General features: G+C 40.9%; 1 protein-coding gene across 7 annotated transcripts in view; it reads left to right on the top strand.

Moving 5' to 3' along the window:
* The window catches only part of mdga2a (MAM domain containing glycosylphosphatidylinositol anchor 2a), a 191,565-nt gene that overhangs the window by 116,977 nt on the left and 50,598 nt on the right, over window positions 1–23,990 (top strand). For 4 of the 7 annotated variants that reach the window (XM_013908734.1, XM_013908735.1, XM_013908736.1 and 1 more), the window contains 3 exons: window positions 5,027–5,118; window positions 5,224–5,461; window positions 18,001–18,321. In XM_013908734.1, coding sequence (XP_013764188.1) covers window positions 5,027–5,118; window positions 5,224–5,461; window positions 18,001–18,321 — 651 coding nt within the window. The remainder of the gene's footprint in view (window positions 1–5,026; window positions 5,119–5,223; window positions 5,462–18,000; window positions 18,322–23,990) is intronic. The other 3 variants (XM_005724984.1, XM_005724982.1, XM_005724980.1) reach the window with 1 other exon arrangement.

Here is a 23,990-nt window from a genome sequence, read left to right as displayed (position 1 = left end):
TAATATTCTTTACAGTTTATTTCCATATGTTCTTGTCCTCTCCCTACAGAGTTGAAAAAACACTTCCCTGACATCATAACTTAACTATGGGAGCTTGATAAAAGTAGTAAACCAGTCTGACTCTCACTTATTAGCTATAGATTGTGGTCCATATCAGCAAGTAAGGTTTTCTAAGTGACAATCAGGATGACAATGCAGGATCAAGTAAATAAAGAACCAGTCACACAGCTTGGAGACCACTGGCAACCGCTGGTCATGAGGGAAAATTTTAATTCCCCAAACGGCTGGCAAGAGGTTACTGGAAGTTGATGGCATTTGCAGGGAAATCAAGTGCTAAAGCCCCAGACACCCCCCCACACACACACACACACACACCTGTGGCAAGTTGATAGGGAAAAATGTATATTACTCCACCGGTTGGCAAAAACCTCTTTGTGGTTGTTTTTCTAGCAGTCACTCACTCTCACAAGCTACTCGCTCCGCGGTACGGAAAGTGCAACATAAACTGGAAACTGAGGCTGGATATTGTTTCAAATAGGGCATGATAAGTTGTGCACTTACCAGAGAACTGGGACTCTGATGTTACCTGCGTTCTTTACACACTGTTGCTCAACAGACATCGCTTTGCTTGTGACTGCTGGTCCCTTGCGGATGTTCCAGGCTCCTGTTGCCTAGGTAAACCTCATATATTTCAATCAGTACTATTCTTCACTCTCATTGGTGGTCGCTTCAGTCACTCACCTGGAAGCTGAGAAAAGTTTATCTTTGGTTCCACCCACTTCCCTTCACTGGCAGTTATTTCGCCCAATTCACTTGAACTTACACAATATCTTTCACTTTCCATGGTCTCTAGTTCCCACGTCACTTGCAACGTGTATGCAGTTTTTCTAACCTGTCAGGTCTCTTACTGCATACCACTACATTTTCTTTCATTATATCGCAATTTATCCCACATAAATATCCAAATAATACCACAGTATGTGTCAAACCTTTTTTCTTGTAAGCGCACTATTTGGGTCTTTTCACACAGCTGTACCTTTCAGTGTGAAGTCACTTATACTCAAAATAGCAGTGGTCAGTATAAAAGTGCACCGTTTGAGACACAGTATGTGTTATGTGTCTAATTTGTCCATTCATTCTCAGCTAAATACCTGCTTCACGCAATCCACCATCTTTCTGCAAAACAGCCTGAACCATGTAGTTGCATCGTAAAACCTAATCTTGACAGATAAAAGTGATTTGATCAGATATGACTGTATGATACTCCTGACAGTAAAAGCTGGTCAGTGGGCACTGAGTTTAAAAAAGTTTTCTCACAGTTTACAGAGGTAGGGCTATAGCTTTGAAATGCACACGTTTTTTTACAATTTGTCTTTTTACAGGTGCATACATATTTATATATGTATTTATGCACAGACTCCAACTGTATATACACACACAATAGCACTCTTGTAAGATATTAATGATGTTGTGAAAATAGTGTAGCAGTAGTCGGGGGCACAGTTTGCCACCAGAGCAAATGGGAAAGTTCTGTTTCCGAGCAAAGCCCTCATAAAACATTCATGTGACTTTTGCCATGAATTGGTTATCCGGACTGGGGAGGGAAGAGTGACAACGCACCGTCACCCGATAAAGTCTCCCATCTCTGTACTTCTCACCTCACACACTCATCACGGTTCCTTTTAAAATACTTCCAGTTTTAGATTCTCTCCCATGCATAAAGGAGCAGGAGCCATTTTAGTCACTGCAGCTGTCCAGCAAAATTTACTACAACCTTGGAGAAGTAATGCCCACTTATCTCTCTCGTACACAAATGTAGCTGATTTAAAGGAATGCCTACTTGCTATTCAATATTAATGGTCAGATAAAAAGGCAGGAAAGGATTTTTGAATGTGGAGGAGACTTGGAAGGAGTCATTTCTGAAATATGCATGAGTGCACATATGCACTGCTGGCTGTTTTGATGTGCACTGCTTCTCTATGCAAAAATAAGGGAGGGGTACGTCAACATTAGTAAAAGTAGTGTCATAACTGGCTCAATAAAGGCAACAAGTAGGGAGTTGATGCAAGAGATTTACTTAAAGAAACTTACTAACATTCATTAAGTCTTTAATAAAGCTTTACCAGCACAAGCAACAGGGGACTGAGTCAGCAGGATAAGCAGTTTTAGCTGATGATCTTGGGCCACTCTGTATAAAATCATTGTCCTGCCTCTATCGTGAAAGAATAAAAGTGGTCATAGCAAATATTAACTTTCAACCTTGTTACAATTGTACAAACTCTGTTTTTGCCTTATGTAGGATATTCCAATGTATTTTTCCACATTTCGGTACATGTCTGCACCTATTTCCAATTTTCCCTGTAAAACATACAGCAAAATTAGCTGTGGTTCAAAGCCATGGTTCAAGATGTAAAATTGAAACTATATTCTTATTTTACGGATGGATAGGTGCATAATTTGTGCTTATACTTAGTGTTATGCTTTCATCTGTCTACATCAGTGAACTCCACTGATATGCAGCTCGTACCAGCATGAAGATCTATTTTATGACTTAAAAGCTTGCAGCATTACTGCGGCATTGTTTTTAACACAGTCATTAATGTGTTCATTCTCATACAGTTACACTCTGCTCAGTGCTGTGAGTGCTTTTCTAAGCTGACGTTTTTCATGCTGCATCTAGAACACCTTTAACCGCTTCGTTTTCTTTTTGTTTAATGTATCACTGGAGAAAATAAATGCATTCATGGACAGGCCAGTGAATCATCAGCTAAATTTAACAGATATGAAGTGGATGCAAGTAACTAAAATGTTTTTTTTTTGTTTAGTTTTTTTTTGGTCCACAGCTCCACATTGCATCAGACACCGCAACAGAGGGCCTTCTCATCCATGAACGCATGATTCATGTGGTCAGTTGAGTGTATCTGCACTAGAATTATAGTGCATTTTAATATAAAAAGGTCCAGTGATAGAGGAGACACAGCAGACCAATAATGTTTTGGGTTTTTTTTTCCTTAGAGTATTAATGGGATCTTATATAAATATTGCAGGTACTTTCAGAGCTAATGTATCTGGAGTAGTGACCTTTAATGAGCAAATGTATATTTAATGTTATATTTACTCACTGACATGAGTGTAGTTTAGAAGACGGTGGGGGTCGACCCCCTGACAGACGTCTTCATGAAACCCAGCCTCACAGTGAAGTAGAGTCCGACCTGCGACTGTTAAATGCCTCATTTTGTTGCAGTGAAGAAAGGAGAAGAATGCATCTGAGCTGTGGGAATGTGAAAAAGACGTTTGCATGTAATCCAAATCTTTATCCACTGTCATCTATGACAACACTGCCACTCACATGGTTATGTGGAAATGTGTGTTTGCAAATTGTGTGTGTGGATAGGATAATACTTAAGATGTGGTAGCCAACTCTGTTCAGGATGTTGCTGGGACACCAAAAGGCTTTTCACACTGTCGGAATGTAAACGCGTCTCTATCTCTGGATGTCTCTGACATGTCTGATGTGTTCCCTTACACATACACTCACAAACTGGGTTTAACTGTGAACTCTATATTTTCTCAATAACCTTATTCTCTGTGTTGAGTTTAAGGAATGCACAAAGGAGTTGTTCAATGTGTTGCCGAGCTGAGTCTAAACAGGAAATGAATCTAGGTTCCTGATAATGCTTTGTATCCATAAAGGTCACAGATATAAGGATGCACACCGTATAATGTCAATTGTCACAGTTTCCATGCCAGCGCTATGGAATTATACTTCACGATTGATCGGCAGTGCCTTGGAGAATAAGGATATATGGGATACAAGAGTGAATGCAAATGCACATTGGTGTTTGGAGAGCGCTGACATGATTGTAATATTTGTATCTGGCATGCATCAGAAATAGGATTCTGTGCCTGCCGACACTGATTTCAAACGTGAGGAGGAAGATCATGTCAAGGAGGCGTGTGTCACTCGTCTCTCCTTCAGTTTGCAGCTTGGCAGGCGTCACAATGTTTTGCACATTGAATTTCCTGTGTTTAAATCTGACACGCAGGTTTTGTTTTCGTTTTCCCTTTACCAAACTGAATATGATAATGTCACTTGGGAATTGCTAGATGAAAAGATTTCCATGGTGCCGTCAGCTTTTTTGCTGAGGAGATGAATTGAACAGTAGACGCGGGGTTTGAAACCAATACAGCATGCATTATAATGAAATCATCTTCTTTTTTCTCTTCAGAGAAGCTATGCTTTGAAAATGGAGTTTGCAAACCAAATTGGATTAGAAATGGTGGATATTTTGTTAGGTATCTCTCCAATTTCACAGTGTGTGTTTGCTTGTAGTGTGCGTGAACCTGCTTCAGTACCGTAGGATTCTTCCATGTGTAGCTATCAATATTAATGCCGGTTCAAAGCGTTGGGCTTTCAAACAGACACAGGTTTCTGCTTTATCTTTTAAGTTCTCTGTTTGACCCTGCTGCACCATCAAAAGATCAAATTTCAGATGTTGTTTACGTAAACCAGTTGCAGATGTCCTGTCATCGTCTACTCTTACACCTTGGGTTGAAGATGCTTTTACAATTTCACAACCCTGCTCCAGAAATGACACGTCTTGGGGAGCAAATATCATATTTTGCTCAGTTAGTTGCTCAGATCAGGTATTTCAGGCAGCTGTGACTTGATGCAGGCTTTCACTGCCTTTTTGAACAATGTGTGTTTGACTGAACAGGTACGCGCACACACACACACACACACTTAGCTTTATAGCGCATTCACTTGAGATGCATAACAGTGATTTACAGCTCAAGTGTGGACGTTGAGCAAAGTAAAAGTGCAGGGAAAAAAATTTAAAAATCTATAAAATCCTGTCTTTGGGATTAGATCTCAAAAAACACATCAATATAACAACCAAAGCCAAATCCCACTGTGAATATCTCAGGGTTTGTTCCAGCACCATGCTGCAGAATCAACACGTGAAGTGTATAAATATAAATATAAATGTGATTCTTATCAAATTATTTCTTTTTTCAATTGCAGCTTTGAAAAAGGGACGATTCTGGATCACTCCAGATCCCTACCACAACGATGACCACATCCAGATTGGACGGGAAGTAAAGATATCCTGTCAGGTACGGTAACAGAAAACACCGGGAGACTAAGCACACATGGTTATGCGTATAATACTGAGCTAATGTTAGTGAGTGTAATAAAAATAAAGCCTTTTAATGTCACAGGTGGAGGCAACACCTCCAGAGGAGCTGACATTTAGCTGGCTGAAGAATGGCCGTGCCCTGCGGAGCTCAGAGCGTATGGTCATCACCCAGACAGATCCTGACATCTCACCTGGAACCACCAACCTGGACATCATAGACCTGAAATTCACTGATTTCGGCACGTACACCTGCGTGGCTGCTCTGAAGGGAGGAGGCATCCCGGAGATCAGCATCGATGTCAACATCTCATCCACAACTGGTGAGCCTCACACCCCTTTGTGGCATCGACACACCTACACACCTCCCCCCAACAGATCTGACACAAACACATTGATTTCTCACAGCTACGTTAGTCAAACTCCGTTGGCTTCAATTTTTTAACTGTCTCATCAGTCCCATCAGTTTTGTAGATCATTTTAATATATTTATTTCCTGATGGTCAAAAACTAAAGCGCTGTAATGTCACAGCGTTACATAATCCTCCATTGCATTGTTAAACCATATATGCTCACAAGCATGTTACATTTCGTGGGTCAAAACTGGCATGAAAATGAGTATTCAGTATCTGACGAGCATGGACAGCTGATGGATACTTATCTAGCGATTATTAATATCTGCAATAATATGCTAATTCAGCATGGAAAATGTTTGGAATCAGAGCAAGTGTTGTTGGGGCTCAAGTTGGATAGAAATGGTGGCAGTCCAATGAAAGTGGATCAGCAGGCAGTATTACGGCGCTTAGAGAGGAAACGTCAGCTTTACCTATGAGGTTTTTTCTTACATAGGTGGTTTACCTCTTACCAGCATACAACACCAGCTTATCCTGGACACTTAACCTTCCCCAGAGCTAGTTTGTTTGAGATAAGAGATGAACTCATACAAATTCACTTTCTGCTATCAGGTCCGTTCTCAGGAAAGTAGTGTCCCAAATCCTGGAAATCAGTAATAAGAGTGTCTATAGTTTTCAGAGAGTTTTACTAACTTATTTTAATAACAAGTCTTACTGGTCAAAAATGCTTCAAATGCGTAGCTATTTTCAGACAGTGCTTTTGAGGCAACTTTTGTTATGAGTAAATAAACTTCAATACAATACTGCTACATAGTGTTTTTTTTGGCTGCAATATTTTTCTAATATTTTTGTTTCATCATCTTGACACAGTGTGATTGCTGCCAGTAAACTTGACCTTTCATGTGACCACTCCCAGCGTAGCTAGATTGGGAAATCTTAAGTTGTCTCAATGAGTTGATTACCATCTTCGTGCGAACACAGAGCTTACTTGCTGATTTTAGGGTAAGTGAAGTGAAATTAAATATTCTGGATATGTTGGACTTGTGTGATATAGTTGCCAACTTACAAGAAAAAAAAAGGATTTCTTTTGAAGGGTGCTTTCACCCGAATTCATGTGTTCCCATATATTTTTAATGCTGTCTGGTGAGGTTATTACATATCCGCCACAATGTGATGCCCTGTCACGGTGGAGATGAATAGAGCATTGCTTATGGTGTTGACAACATGGTGCAATCTTCATATTTTTCCTGTCTCAGAGAATGGTTGACAATAAATGCGTATTTGCAGTGAGGTTTGGGGATTTGTTGTATCAAGTTCACAAGTTTCAAGTTGTGTGGTGCTTGCATGTTCTCCCCGTGTTATTTCTGGGTATTTCAGCTTCTTCCCACAAATCAAAGACATGCATGAGAGGTCGATTTGACTGGTGCAATGGCTTTACTTCAGCTAAAGCTAAAGGGAAAAATCCATAAGGGTGTGAGCGGTTATGTTGCAAACTATCAATGTCGAGTCACTATGGAATACCCTGGCAGCTTTGAGTCTTCAGTGCCCACGTGACCCTGAACTTGATAGGCTTAAGAAAAATGGATGGATGCTCTCAAAGATGAATACTTTCAAAGAAACTCTTTATCTGCAGATTCTGTGTGTGTGTGTGTGTGTGTGTGTGTGTGTGTGTGTGTGTGTGTGTGTGTGTGTGTGTGTGTGTGTGTGTGTTGTGTTTAAGAATGTTTGAATGTCTTATATCTACAGGCTGTTTCTACATCTACACACTTGCTCCCAGACTGTGTAATAGTCATAAATATGTCTCTTTGACTTCTGTTCCTGCACACATTATTACAGTAGCAACAGCTCTCTATCGCAATAAGTGTTCAATTGAACTTTGTGAATCAAAACTGCCTCCATTGCTCCAGCTAATCAGACACTAAGTGTCCGTTACTCTTCCATCTGTCTGGCTGCTTTCAGGACTGTTCCAATTAACATGCACTCACCAGCCACTTCATCAGTTTCACCTTGCTAGTGCTGGATTAGCCCCCTTTTTGTCTTCAGAACTGTCGTAATTCCTCACAGCATAGATTCAGGTGGAAGCATTCCCCAGAAATGTGGGTTCATATTAATGGAGCAGCATCACATCTGAGGTTTGTGATGTGATGCTTCATCCTCCTGGAATCAGCCATCAGAAGATCCATCAGAATATGGGTAAAATATTGGGATAAATATTGTCAACAGCCATATTCAGCTAGGCTGTGGCTTTTAAATGATGCCCAGAGAGTACTAAGTAGCCCAGAGTGTGCCAGAAAAATATCCCCCACACCATTACACCACCAGCAGCTGGAATTGTTGATGCTGGCTTCATGTTTTCATGCTTTGTTGTTACTATCAGAATGTCAAAGCGGAAATCGACACTCATCAAACAAGGGAACATTTTTCCAATCTTCTATTGTCCAATTTTGTTAGCCCGTGCGAATTGTAGCCTCAGTTTCCCGTTCCTTTTTTTTGGATCATTCTCTTTAAACCCCAGAGATGGCTTTGTGAGAAAATCCTAGTAGATCAGCAATTTCTTTAATACTCAAACAGCCCGTTTATCACCAACACCCATACTATGTTCAAAGTCGCTTCAGTGACCTTTATTCCCCATTCTGATGCTCAGTTCAAACTTCAGCTGGTCGTCTTGACCACGTCTGCATGCCTGAATGCATTGAGTTGCTGCCATGTGACTGGGTGATTATGCATCCGTGGTAATGTGCACTTGAACAGGTTCAAGTGGCTGGCACTAATAGCCTATTAATAACAACATACCAGTCCACCTTGTCTACCGAGCTGATACAGTTTAGTATGGGTCGTATTGAGTCTGACTCAAAGAAAACCAGTCATGTACTGTGTCCTTCTGATTCTTTGACATTCTATTGTTTGTCAGTTGTTTCAAAAGAAAGTAAAAACTATGTGTAAGCTTTGATAACAGTATTCAGTCTTGAGCACAATAGTCAAAAAAGAAACTGACTCTATTTTCTATCCACTGTTTTAGATTTTAACATCAATCAAAATCCAAAAAGAAAAAAAAGCTACTGTTTCACGGACAACAGAACAGAGACCGATTTATTAAAAGATTGCTACGAAGCACATTTAGTAAAGCTAACAATACCTTTTGTGCTTTCTTATCCCCTGGAGGTTTTGCAGTAATAGCCGAACGCAGTGGTTAGAGAGAAAAAGCAATTATACATTCATGCATGTGATATCACAGGAATGCTCGTCTTTATCTGTGCTATCTGTGTTGTATATGTGAGGTCAGTGAATGAGCTGCAAAGGTGTGTTGATCAGCAATTAACTCCACTGGGAGAAATCACCCCTTATATCCACACCCCGCAGACACCAAGAGGGAGTTTCCTGGTTGTCCTCGGCTCATCCCAAACTTCCAGATTCCGTTCGAGGGGTGGGGATGTAGAGGGTGGGTGGAGGGGAATCCCATGAGTTGGTGTTGCTGCTGGCATTGTAGATATCTCTTTTTTCTTGCTTTGAATTTCCTGGCATGTGTTCTGTGCTGATAAGTGACTGTTGGGTTGTGCGATGTTTTGATGATCGGGTTGCCAGCAAGCTTTACGTCCCCTTTTTGCACACATATGCCTACACGGTGATAGCCACATTTACACCCTCGCGCAGCCTTACCCATTTTCACTGTACTATTTTTCTATCACACACACCTGGCTGCCACTCTCAGCGTGAACATGAAAGCAATGTGTCGACCTTGTGTGCATAATTATTGTTAGATAATCCTTTGATAATCCCTGTGCTATAAAACAGTGGGATCAATCGCATCTGCCAAGATTGTTTCCTCATTATCTTTTAAGTAGCATATTCTCTTCTTTCCGAGTGCCTGGGCGATGCCAGTGCATTAACACAGATCCTTTAATGTGCAAAAAAAACTAAATAAATAAATAAGTAGAACACCGCCGTCTGACTGAGGAAATAACCACGGAAATGACTGGCTCTTTTGTGATCATATGAAATGAAAGCTTTCCTTAAGGCTTAGATTTGATTGCTTCTTAAGCTTTCATTGTTCCGGTCGAATGTGTGGGTATGAAATAGTATGAAAGAGTTGCGTTGTAGTAGCTGTTCCTGTCACAGGAAATAACATACTGAATTTTGTTTCTGCCGGTTAAAATTCCTGCTGCTTTACCTGGATGTGACTGGGCTGTTTGCTAAAGGATGCCGTGTTTCTTTCAGTGAGATTGATGCCACAAATCAGAGAAATGTCTCAGCTGAGCGCCATTGTATAGCTGCCGTGTACTAAAGCGCCTTGTGCCTCTGCCTCGCCTTGCGCCTGCAGCCTGTTGTGGGGTGAATAAGCCCTTTTTCTGTGCCTCTGCCTGTTTTCCTGAAGGGAGAAAGCCTGAGCTGCAATTAGAAGTCTTAATAAAAGTGTTTAGAGGAGATTACCACAGGTTTGCCAAGGTTTCGTACAGGGGAAGTGATTGGGAAGCATTTGAGCTTTAAAGTATCTCTTCTCTGAACAATGTCACACTTGCTGGCTGTTCCAACACTGCCTCTAGTTCCAGATTCGAAACCAGCGCTTAGCCAGAGACCACTCCACAGGATGCATTGATTAAAGTGAAAACTATTATTTTTCCATTCTTTCAACCTTCGACGAGCACAAATTTCTCGATTTTCTCCCTTTTTGCAAAACGGCAGTAATAAGCAGTTTACCGTCTTCACACACTCGTTAAATAAGCAGCTTCTTTCCTCGCCGGAGCTGCCGGAGATTGCGGTGCTAATGCTTATTTATGAGTGTCTGAAAACGAGGACACAGACTTCCCCTTTGGATACTGTCAAGATTAAGAACCACGGGACAAGGGAACAGCTGAAAAGAGTTACGAGCATTAGTGTAAAACATGCCATAAACTTCTAACAGGAACAAGCAAATGAATCCTTTCATTAACTTGTGTGTAAAATGTGTGTTTATGTCTTGCTGGATTATGTTAGATGACGTGATTACTGTCATTCTGAAATGTTATTTGGACTCAGACCGGAAATACCTGTGGGACATTTAAGAGATAAAATTTTAATAGCGTGCCGAGTAATTACAGATTTATTTCTGACATTTAAAGCTAATTTTGATCACAGATAGCCACTTAGCTAATCGCTAAAAAGCAGAATTGTAATTATCAAAATAGTGGAACCTAAATTACATTTGGATCTTTTAAACAGTTGTGCTTCCTTGACTCCCATTTGATACTTTTTTTTATTCAACAAATCACCGTCATGATTGATCACAAACGAAGTATCATGACTGAAAGTCACCCCTTTTGCGCGGGTGATAAATCCGCCTTTGATGAGTCCCTCAATTAGCAACCTGCTCACACCTGAAATCCTGGCACCACCCAGTGTCTCTGTCAATCTTAAGAATTACTGCAGTTAATTAATTAAGTAAATCAATTTCAAGTGCTCAGTTGATTAAGAAATGAGTTGGTTTAATAAACACAGTGTTCAAGCCTTTTTCTACAACAAAATTTGAGTCATCAGACGCGCAGGGGAGGCCCGCCGCTCTCTGTGTGTACTCCTTTTATGCACAATGTCGTCTTTTTGACTCTGATTTGTCATGATCTGCCATCATCTAAGGGACTGTGCCACATGTGATTCTAATAGGGACAACATGACTGCTGGCTGTTGACCACTCTGATGTGCTTGTTTTAGCAGCAAATTCACTGACCCTTATAAAGAGAAACCTGGTCTGCATCCTGACTCAACTACAGGGTGAAAAAGTTCAAACTGCTCTTTTGGTTACTGTGAATGGAAATGAGATGCTTCCTTTATTTTTCCCGCCTCCATCTCGTCAGGACATGAAATTTTCATGGCATGTGTGTCTCACTTGATGGTGCTGGTTGCATGTCGATGCTCTTTCACTGCAGAACAGGCTTTTTACGGTGCAAAAATATGAAGAAAAAATCTACAAGTGCATTGTGTAGTGTTTTTGTATTGTTGAAAGTTCTCCAAAAGCACTGTATTGTTACACTGCATGTGTGGACAAAAGTAAAGGCCACCTACATGTTTACACTTACAAGAGCTGCTCAGCCATGGATATCCATGCATGAAGATCCTGATGCACAGTTTTTGTGCAGATGTTAATGCTAAAGGAGGTTTAGAGTCAGCAAAGTTTGGAGAATTTTTCACCTCAGCACTCAGATACGCTCCCATCTGTGACTTTTCGTGGTTTGCCACTTCATGGCTGAGTTGCTGTAGTTCCTAAATGATTTAATTTTGCAATAATACCACCTACAGTTTATTGTGGAAGATCTAAGGAAGGGAAGACGTTGTAGAAACTGGTTTAGAATAGTGGTGGCTTCCTGTTACAGTATCGTGCTCGGATTCTGTGTTTTCTTTAGAACAACACTTTCTTTCACAAATATTTGTCAGACTGCATGGCGTGATTTTACACATCTGTGGCAATGAAACTGAAAACCCATGAATTCAAAAATTAACAGGTATTGTCCAATACATTTTTTCACGTAGTGTACCACCTCGGTAACGATGGCAATATTAGTACTTTTTCTACAATATCAGCCATATGAGCATAGTTATCAGCTGTAATTTGCTGTCTCTTTAACTACTGTAAACGGTTTTTAGGTGGTTGAAAACACTCAAGGTTACTGGCCAATAATCTGTGTAGAAAAGTGGCAAAATGTTTAGTCTTGTGCTAGGCTTTTGGTAGCAGGTTTAAGTGTAGTTGCTGGAGCATTAAGCTCCCTATTTAACAAAGAACCTGAGAGAGCTGCTAACATTGGTTTGACCTCTCACTTCATCCTGTAACAGCTCATTGGCAGTTGAGAAATACTACACAGTGAATGTTCTTGTCAATAACAGGACTTTCTAACTCCATAAGCTTAATGCATGAAATGAATTATGCGTGTGATTGCCTTGGAAGAAATGCTTAGCTACTACTGGTAATCTAGTGAGCCATACGAGCTAGCACTTGCACTTTGGTTTGAAAAGCTTTGTGGCACACATAATTCAACCTTCGTATCACTTATAACCAGAAAGGTTGTTTACACAAGAGTAAAAATAAATAAATAACCATCCCCAGCACTGATAGGCCACAGTAAGCCACCCAGTCGCTTTCTTTTTTTTTCCTTCCACCAAATCAGGTTGGCTTTGCTTAAAAGAACAGATGATACTGTGTTCTGGCCATCAGATTTTAATGCAGCATACTACAAAATAAAGCATACAGATAGTGATGAGTTATCATAAACTTAACTGATAGTGCCTTCATTTCACAGGTCTCTGCTTTGCTTGACTCCACATGTGTCTGTTTGGAGCAAAGCACAGCAAAAGAGGTACACACTGTGAAACACAGGTCAGAGGAGAGCAACAAAACAGGTTATTAACATATATTTAAATTATTTTTAACAATTATTTGAACAATTCAGCATGAAAAGTCACTTTATAATTATGTTATAAACACTGTGAGGGGTAGTAGCTTCAAAGGGAGGGTTCATATGACCACCTACAGCAGAGCTTTCAAGGATTCAAGGAGCTTTATTTGTCATTCGCATCACATGTTAACATGAGGTGGAACGAAATTGAACAGTACATTCATTTTCTGCTGAGTTGACCATTTATTTACATCCCTAAATCCTTAGAGAGCAGTTAGTTATTTGGTTGTATTTTTTCATTAAAGATCTAAATTGCATATATCATTTTAATGCAGATCCCAGCGCCATCACCTTCAGTATGCTGAGGCAATGTCACGTGACAGATAGAAATCTTTCCAACTGAGTAAATGGCCTGAATAACAAGTTTGTCTTTGGTCTTGTAGAGCATTCACATCTAAAATCTAAAATTCATTAATCCAAGGTTTGAAAATGAAATTATAAACTGCACACAGGAACCAATCCCCAAAACTGGATGAACGACCCAATAGACTAACAGTGAGCGATGAACTGCGATGAAGGGGCTTACCAGCTGTCCCACAGCTGGGACACTGTCCTGAGAAATCCACCATATGAGAAACAATAGATGCCACTTCTACAATGGCGCTGGGCGCAATATGTCAGCACAGCACCTGTGATGTTCCTGTGGTAGATTACCGGTGCCCAAAGTGTCAGCGCAAATAAAAACTTCAGTTTGTTAATAAACACGCTTATGTGGATGTTTGGAGACGTTGGATAGCAGGGGTGTATCCATAGCTCAGATTGTTTTCAGAGTACAACATATTTGAATAAGATGAGATAACTTGCTGCATTTGTGCTCAGTGTACCTGCCTATAGTCTCCACCGCAACACCTGCAGTCATGCTTTATGGAGGTGACCATCTGGGAAATCACCTCCCCGTGCAGCTGGGAAAATCTGAGAAACATGAATAAGAAACACTCTCCCTCCCTCATTAACTACTGTGAAGGCCCCTTGAGCAATTTACATAAACTGTGGGCCATCCATGGGAGTTGTTCCCCGCTTAGCAGTAGAAAAGTGGTTGCATGCATTTGTTTTTAGACTGGACATTTCTTGTATTCTGTTTTGTTGGTTAAACAAAAAAAAAAGAAGGCACTGGTATAAAATCTGCTGTGCTACAGTCTGATCCATGTGAAGAGTTTTTGAGATTGATTGTAGGTTATGAAATCTCAGGGGAATGACACAGAGCTCAAAACACACACACACACAAACGCGCACACATTGTTATGTCAGTCTTGTCACTGCTGTGTCACAGCAGTCTGTGGGTGCACTCTTCCAAATTTAACACATCTGTGTATATTTATTGCACTTCAGCGACTCAGGGTGTAGATACAGCCTCCCCCAAAACAGACACACAGAAACACACAGATTCAAAAACATGTCCACAGTGCACCTATGGGACTCTTCACTCTGTCCCCAGAGCATCAGGACTCTGAGGAACAGAGTCCTGTCACATTGTGACCAACTCATTGGCCTCAAGCTGTCTGAGCACACAGTCTCATGCATGCATGCACACACACACACGCGCGCACACACACACGCGCGCGCACACACACTGCAGGACCTGGTTTAGTCGAGAGCACTATGTTGCCATGGTGATGAGGAGTGATGTCATAGCACTTACCCAAAAAAAGGGGGCAGTGGGAATGTTTATTCTCTAAAACATCACTCTGGATCCTGTCGCTGTAAGAAAATTCAAAGTGCCAGTTATTTCTACCTTTTTGCAGTTAGCTCATGTTGTTCTGCGTCTGCTGCGGTGCTGATGGATCATAATTAAAAGCTACATTTGAAGGATCGTTCCAGCGCAGTGCTGAGGCCAGACTAGAAGGTCCTATCTTGATTTAACCCATAAACCTACAGATACATACGCACAGTGTTTTTGCTCAGTAGCAAAGAGAAGAAGCATCGCATCTCATTGAGGAACTGAGGCAGGATCACATCATGGTGTCACCCGTGGGCGAGGAGAGAAGCAGTGAGCGATACGTGCACATGTGCACGTGCAGAGACATTAACCGCGCGGACGCACGCGCACTGCAAAGACGTACGCACACAGCGGGCATGCCTTGCAGGCATCACTGGCATTTGGATGGCTCTGGCACAATGAGAGCACAGTGAAAACCAGTAGCAGGCTCCCTTCCACACTGAGCATCGCAGTGGTCAGACTCAAACACTGAGGCAGGGTGTTCACTTGGAAAAAAGAGAGCAAGAGGAAGAGTAATGTACAGAGTAAGCAAGAGAGAAGGATGTGCGAGTTTCTGAGTGCATGTATGCCTGTCTGTTGTTTTTTTTTTCGTTGTGGTGTGAGGAGAGACAATGGCAGCTGATAGCCAGTATTTGTGCTGCCAAACCCAACAGGTAGACAAACTGTAATTGCCTGCCTAATCTAGGCAGTGGAGAGGCCAGGTGTAATGATGGCAACTCGGTGAATAAACCTCTCCTCCACACTCTAATGGATGCTTGCTGCTCCTCTCCTGTCCTTTCAAACTCACTACTTCATTGTTTTAACCCAAGGAAATGCTCTGAATAGCAAAGTGGATTTAAACCTTTGCTGTTAAAATTGAGACATTGTGTGAATAAAAAAAATCAGCAAATGTGCAAGGATGAAATGAGGGTCCGCCATTACTGGCTCTGTGGAGGGCCTTTTTTTTTCTGTAGTGCCAAACACAATGCCAGTATTTTATCTATGAATGACCAGACTTCATTATTTCATGCAAATCACACCAGCATGTTTTTTTTGGTATTCACTGGCTCATGATCTGGTTTATGTGCGGAGTTAGGTAATAGCTTTTCATTTTTTGTATTACAGTAATCAAAACCTGTTATCCAGATACTGTAGTAATAGATGTTATTGGAATGACAGAAAATGAAAGTACTGTGATGTTATCATAGAGAATTATCATCCAACTCTACAGAATGTTAGTATTTTTTAGTATTTTTCAGCTCATTGTTTTGATTCTGTAGCCCATTTATTTCTCCGTGCCTCATGGAAGTGGGCACGCATTTGCTAGCATGTTTATTACATTACTCCAAACATTGACTAGACTAGATTAGACTAAATATTGTTTAGTTCCAGTTTTTAAATCAATTAATAATTGCAGCTTTGTTCTCATTCTTAAAAGAAAAAAAATCCACGAATAAGATTGTCTGACAGCATGCCCTGTTTATAGCATTTATTCAATTCTTGGTCATAATTGCCGAGCTATCAACAATGAGCTAATTTTAGAGCGCCACAGAGTCTTTAAAAGGCACAACCTAATACTTGAGGATCGTGAGATTGCCTTGTTTCTGACAGTGTGATAATTTATCCAAGACTCTGGGGGGAGGACAAAAGGAATCTGACCTGGAGCTGGAGCAGTGAAACGTCTGCAGGATTCTCACCTCTTACCCACACAAAAAATGGGGTTCAAAGAAATATAGCTGGACTCTGTTTCGTTTTCGTGAGATTGCTGGTGATTTCATCACTGTGAAACTCCAATGTGGCTTGACTCCATTCCAGCTGCAGCATTGTTTGGGCAGAATGACAGTGATTCGAAAATCATCAGGGAAGCACGACACGGTTTCATCATTGCTGAGAAGATTTTCACTCCTCAAATTGCTGGCTGTAAACTATTTTTGGGAACAGTGCTACAAAACAGAGCTGGAGTCTGTTGATGATTTGGACTCGCATATGAACACACTTATACACATACACAGCACTCTAGGAGCCGGCGCAATTTGCCAGGTTTACTAATTAAACAAATTTACTTGGCCAGCATGCTTGGTGAGGAACCAGACTATTTGATCCAACCTGCTAGATTTCCTGCCTTCCACACTTAGAAAAGACAGATGCACACATAAACACACTCAAGGATATCTGCAAATCTTCTTCTTCCTCTTTTTTATTATTAATTGTTTGCACTCACCCAGACTCTAAAATACCTGTTGTAAAAAAGGCAGGTATCTATTTATTGGGTCATATTTTTGTTACATGGCCAGGCTCAGTGCTGCATCACCTTTGGGAGGGTTCTCTTGTAAATGCTCTAAATTATGGGGTGCTAGATTGAGACTGAGTGGTTGCACGACAAGGATAGGAGGAGGGTAGGGAAGTAAAAAGCTGTGACGATTGATTGCGATGATGCAACTATGAATGTTAAAGTGATTTTAGCTGTGGAAAACGTCTCAGAAAAATAGTTTTGTGATGGGAAAGTGAGGAGATGATGAAAATGTGACAGTGAAAGTAACAATGCTGTTTGGCTGTTGATTGTAATGCCAGTGCTGCTACTGCTGAGAGTGTATTAGAAGTGTAAGGATAGCTCATATGAAGATCAAGACTTTGTAGTTACAAGGAATTCTCTTCTCTCGGTTTTGTGATTTACAATGACCCACAATCATGTATAAACACAAGCTTGGAATCAATCTAACTCCTGGCATCAAAGGCAACAGGAGTGCTTTACAAACTGTTGAACTGCTGGTTTGCTTTTGTTTTATATACATATATATATATATAAAGATCATGTCTTACTTTTCTCCTCTGCATGTTTATTTTGTAACTGTTTTATTCAATCCAGTTGAACATCGGTTGCTGCGCTGATTGTGAACTATGTCTTAGATTTCACTGGACTAATCCCTTGTGAGGCCTAATCTGCCTGATCTTCATGCATTCAGAGTGGATGTGCGAACAGAACTCTTACTCTGTAGTTTACTGCATGGTCTACATTCCTTAGTCTTTTTAGTACCTGGACTTGTTTAGCTAATAAAGGCTGTCATTAACTATTTAGAATTTGCTTGTCCGCTCATTGCATTGTTCATCGTTTGCCATTGCTTGATAGCATTAAACCTTCTCACTGCTGTCCTTCGTGGTGGTTTTGCGTAGAGTACATGTTCAGACTGTCTAGTCCCAGCCGTTAGACATTACTGTTGCTAATATCCGCATGGTGCTTCCATAAAAGCTGTGTATGTTGCTGAGATGCCGCTTCATTGCCATCGCAACTTTGGATGCTCATTCGCTTCCCCCTCCATACCTTTTTCGCCACAACTTTCCCCAAGTTGACTATTTCCTCTTACCCCGCCTGCTGACTTTCTAGAGCCCCATATCAGTCCCTCCTTTGTTTTTCTCTTTCTTAGTTCCCCCCAACCTGACAGTCCCACGGGGCAAGTCTCCCCTGGTGGCCCGCGAGGGTGACACAGTGGAGCTGGAGTGCCTTGTTTCAGGAAAGCCCAAGCCGATCATCCTGTGGTCGCGAGCGGATAAGGAAGCGCCCATGCCAGACGGCAGCATGCAGATGGAGAGCTACGACGGCGTGCTGCGTATTGTTAATGTGTCCAGGGAGATGACGGGCTCGTACCGCTGCCAGACCAGCCAGTATAATGGGTTCAACGTGAAGCCCCGGGAGGCCATAGTGGAGCTGATTGTACAATGTGAGTTGACAGACTGTGGGTATTTTCTATATGTGTCTAAATTTGTGGGGAAATGCATTTTTGTGGTATAACTTGTAGCAGTGAAATAATGTGTTTGTACATGTGGTGCACCATTTGTTACTGTGATGTATTTTCTTTTGTATACCGTGTAATTATTCTAGTCCAGTGTGACCAGAATTGAACATTCACCCATTTCTTTTCATTTGCACCCATCCAATTTCTTTCTGAAGGCTGTAAAATTAGTCTAGTCCCCTGGTACCCTCCGTCAGGTCTAAGAGGAAACTGCTCTGACTCCGCCTCCCACACTGAGGACTTTATCTGCTGAGTGCGAGCTGAGCAGAACTAATATTTACTGAGACACAAAGCTCTTGATGCTGATGCCCCCATTTGAAAGGGCCTGGATGTGTGTTTGTGTGATGACCTGAAGACTGTGTGCCACCACCATTCATTGACACTCCTTTACCCTCCTTTAACACATGACATTCAGCATTAGCTTAAGAGCTAATTAGTGACCGGCTAATTTGTTCCCACTGGTATTCATTTCGTCTTTATTTATGGACATCCAAATGGAATCTTTTGGATGAGCACCAGGAATTGAAAGAAGTGTCACTCACTGAAGATTCGGGGAGGTTTTTCTCCACCAAAGAAAGAGGGGAAGATGGATAAGAAGGAAATGAAAGCCATCCATGCTGGGTGCTTACCAGTCGCTGGCAAGTTATCATAGGAAATGGATAAACTCTCATGGCTTCCATTGTTTTCTCCATGGCCCACTTAGTTAATCCATACATTCTTCTGTTTCAAATAATGCATTCACTCCTTTACCTAAAAGGAACCTGAGCAGCAACACAGCTGTTTTAAAGCACATTGTGAAATATATTACACTGAATTTGGTGCATATATCAAGTATTGTCAACACTGGACCTGCCAAAGAGAAAACTACAGAAGTTTACACAAGCAACTACTGATATTTTGCTTGAAGAGGAAGTTCAGCTGCTGTTTTCTTAGCGCCACACTTTACCCTCAGTTATTTAAGAGTTTTATTGTACTTTCTCTGTGGCGTTCACATTTCAGCTTAGCTGTTACAGCCTTGTCTGTATTAAGAGAGTTAATGAAGTTTTGATGCGCTTTGAAGAAGACTGTCTTAAATTTGGGGCTGAATTGATAAAGATTATGCAGCAATGACAGCTCGTATCAAAGGTTAGTGGCTTTCCTACAAACCCAAGTCTGACACCGAAAAGTAAACAACGGATTTAAACTCTGAGATGCTTTTTATTAATTAGCAGCATTCACTGGATCTGCTGTCTCACGCAAGGGCAGTGTTTTGGAACCAAATAAATAGTTGAATCCAAAATTCAACAAGCAAAGCCAGGTATTTTATTTATTTGTTATTCATTTATTAATAGTTCAAAAATGGATAACGCAGCTTTTCCCTCTCACCAGAAATCAGCTTATGGCAAATAAGCTGAAGCTTTCTGGTCAACATGACAGAATTAATTCTTTCTGCTTTTGCTTCATATTCAAATGTTACAACTTCATCCGCAAATCAGTAACTACTTAAAAGCTCTGACACATTTAAATTTGATCTGTTTAAATTGGGTTAGTCTTTTTGCCAATAATACTTTTAAATAGTATGCATGAAATTAAGCAAAATACATGTCACTGTAAAAGATGCAGTATCTAACACATAACCTAAAACATACAGTCTGCTGGCTGTACTGTACCTGGGCCACATTCTTTAACACTGTGGGTTATTAAAGTAAATAAGATGCCGCTGTCATGACCAGAGTTTATCAACAAAATCAAGACAAAGGTGTGTTTTACCACTGTAATGAAAAAAAATTACAAATATCTAAATCCTTGTTTGTAATAATAATAAAAATGCCAAAACTGTTACAGTGCAATCATAAAGCTATCTCATAAGTAAAACAATTAATATACACGCGACAGGCAATGTGTGGCCCAAGAAATCACACAGAAGTTTTTTTGAATGCAGCACTTGCTTTATGACCAATTTCACCTGGCTACAGTCAGCAACCTCCAGGAACACTCACTAACCACATATACACATGTATGACTAGTTGATGAGCTGTCTGGGATGACCGATGATCTCAAGGCAAGACCCAGGGTTCTAGAGTAGGCCCCAGTTAAGTCCAATACGATAAAGATGTTAAAAAATACATTAAAAGCTTTGCCAATATTTTTAACATAACAAGCTGAAGTTCTATAACCTCTGAATGACCCCATCTCAGAGTCGAGGTCAGTATCACACATGCTTTCAGGCAGTATTTCTCACCTCTGACATCCAACCATGAAAGGTCATCTCTTATCACAAGCTGCTGCTGCTTTCTCCCCTCTGTATGTGCAACTGTGGCAGAAGGGTCACTTGCAGAGAGTGACTGTTGTTAGGGACACTCAGATGGAGAAGACATGCCTCAAGAGGCAAGGAGGGGGAAACCGAGACTCCGAGACCTCAGCTTAAAGACACGCATGCCTTTAAATCTAGTCCTTCTCAAACATGGATTTGCCTTGGCATGGAGTTGCGTCATCGACACACGCAGTATGAGACTCGCAGTGAAGCGCATCAATTCACTCCAGATAATTCTATCTGTTCCTTTCAACACAATTTATTCTGAGAATGCAATTATCTCTCATTATCTAGTATTATTTTAATAAAGTACCTCTCTGATGCTACAGTTCTTGATGTCATACAACACTTTCATCTGTTCTCCATCTTCAAAGGAGAACACATAATGAAGAGACGTATTAGGGCTTCGGTATTGATAAATCAATCTGCCATGTTCCTGCTTCAGAGCTAGTTCTGTTTGTCAGTCTTTTTACTTATTAATAGTTGGCATCAAAGCCTAAGTTTAAAAAGCACAAACAATCTGCATTTGAACTGTTGGATTGCTTTGACACACTTTGAGCATATTGGGGAAACGCGTCCACCCTGTGTACACCTCAGTGCACGCTGTGGATTGCATTTGCCAAATACATGGACCTTTGATCGTCTTTCTCCACTTAAGAATTTACTTTATTAACACGGTCTGGCCCGGCTTTTGTTGTTTCCTCCATACGCCTGTCGGTATGCCCCCTCCCTTCTTTCACTTGGCCTGTCTCATGGTGTGTAAGCACAAGCCAATCCCTCTGAGATGCTTTTCTCGCCTGCATTTCCAGGTCCCAGCGTGAGCCACCCGCCTTTGGTGGTGAGCCATGTGCAAAGCCGCGTTTAGTAACTTGATCAAGGGACCGAGGTACAGTCCTCTGAAGCAAAGAGCATTAGAGGCGTGAAGAAATGACTCTGGCAAGTCAACAGCTTTGATATGTAAAAACCTGCATCTGTTGGCTGGCAGAGGCGACGCCAGGAGGAGAGGTAGAGGGAATGGAAGACGTTTGCCTTTAGAGTCGACGCTCTAATAGAATTGCAAACGCCAAATCCCAAGCTGTGACACCCTAATGTTCTTAGTCAAACTGACTTGGCATGGTCCAGGGACTTGAGAGAGAGGAAGTGAAGAAGCAAAAAGAAATGGAAAACGAAAAGGTATAGAGTGGTCTTCTGTCCTAGATACCACTGTCTGTCAGAGTGAGTTATCAAGTTCTACTTCGGCCCAGATGCACAGGAATCTTTTATACAGGCTTCCCTTCTGTTGCTCCTTGCGTTGCCCATGACACCTGCCTGATGCAACCGTGCAGTAGTCCCCTTGAGCAAGCACCTGACTATCTGACACACATCAAAAAGACACAGTGGGATAAAGAAGTTACAGCCTGGGCAAAAGTAATGAGCAGAATTACACGATTATTGTTTTTAATTAATTTTCCTTTCTGCATCAAGAAGGGCTGCAATGCCGGCCCCTGAGGCCCACTCTAATGTGAATCATTTTAGAGCGACTCACATTAGCCTAACGCCAACTTAACACCAGCAGATTAATCTTTTGCATTACAGCAGTGCTCACACCACGCATTTGGGGATGAAATTTTAATAACCCTTTTTGTGGAACAATATTGAATTGATCAGGCGCATCGAATCCGCACCAGAAAAGGTCAGTGAATATGTAGGTTGTAAACAGAAGCCTGTGCACGGCTTTGACAGAATAATTTATAACTTGGTTACTGAGTGAGCTAAACCTATTAGTGGATCACCAGGCCACTCGTCACGCTAAAAAAATCTACATTGATTATCATTAATTGTATATTTAGGTTCATAAATTATCCCTATGTTTTAATAACAATATGCTAATGCAGATGGTGCGCAAGTTCATTTTTTGATTGCAGCGGGTGTAGCATGAGGGAAGTAAGGCGTACTGATGCAGAGAAGCGTCCCCTACATTATTCAACACAGGCTCATTATAAATCAGGCTTATCATTTTATATTCCATATATATCTGTTTGACTTCCTAATGAATGCTTTTTTGCTCCATCAAGACTTCATATTGAAGCATGCTATGCTACAAAGGTTATTCTCCCACAAGAACGCTTTTCGTTGCATCTGAGCCCAAGGCTTTTGTTTTGCTTTTATACGCCCACGTACAGCTGCTGAAGTTGTATAAAATGTCACATTTTTCTGAATTGAACGCTGGTATGTCACATGTAAGTTCAAACAATAAATGTAGGGAGTTATCTACTCCACTACTGTAAGTAAATATTCTGCTTTTAACATCACAAACATCTATATCAATGAAGGATAACAATACATTTTAACCTTTCTGGAAACTGGCTCCTTACAAAAAATGGTGTTTGAACAGATTCAGCAACTTTTTTTTCCCACATTTTCAGTGTTTTAATCTTTTCAACACATTGCCTTACTAATGTCTCAGATACTGTTATTTAAATCACTGCCTATGGAGATCAAATATGATGTGTTATATGAAAGCAAAGACTTAATCTAATGACCTAAAACTAATCCAATGTATAAGGCATTTGTTTTTTACCCATTTTTTCCCCTGCACTGGTTAAAACAAAAAAAACAACAACTATATCATATAACTATATCATCATGGCATAATTCCAGTATGCCCTTGATCTTCAAACATGTTAGCTTTCACTAGAATAGCATGTTTACTAGTCATTATCTTCTCCCCGTGGCTACGGTCCCAGTCACACAGGCCCAGAAGTCAATCAGCAACCACCTGATAACAACAAGTCGCAAGGGGGAAATTACCCAACTGGTTGGCAAGTGTTTGCTGAATGTTAATAGAAGTTGCTGTGAAATTAATTGCTGAAGCCCCTGCATGGCTGAGCTTTAGCAGTCAGGCCTAGTGACGTCATAGTAAGGAAAAATGTGTACATATTAGAGTTGACTAGTAGTTGACAGGTAAAATTGCTGCACGAAAAACCTCCTTGCAAATGCTTTGGACACCAGCAAATTACCGTTTGTGACTCGTGGTAGGTACCTATTTAAAATAGGACAGAGCCGTAGGCGCACAGTCAGTTAAAAAGGGTTTTACTTTCAATACAAAATAAAAGTAACAGTGTAACAGCGGCACCTAAAAACAATTAAAAACTTTACTTTAATAAAAACGATAAAACTGTATGATTGCAGGATAAGCGCTGCGGGGAACCGTTTAAGAACAAATCGAGGTTAAAAAGGGACGGCAACTCACACATAACCCCAAATGGGAAAGACACTATAGAAAAAGGCAAATCTTCAGTGCCGTCTTCACTCAGGCCCACCG

The sequence above is a fragment of the Pundamilia nyererei genome, unplaced genomic scaffold, assembly GCF_000239375.1.
Source record: "Pundamilia nyererei isolate P.nyererei 1_Seehausen unplaced genomic scaffold, PunNye1.0 scaffold00013, whole genome shotgun sequence".
NCBI classification, from domain to species: Eukaryota; Metazoa; Chordata; class Actinopteri; order Cichliformes; family Cichlidae; genus Pundamilia; species Pundamilia nyererei.
The sequence above is the reverse complement of the archived record's forward strand: the minus strand, read 5'-3'. Positions and strand labels throughout refer to the sequence as shown.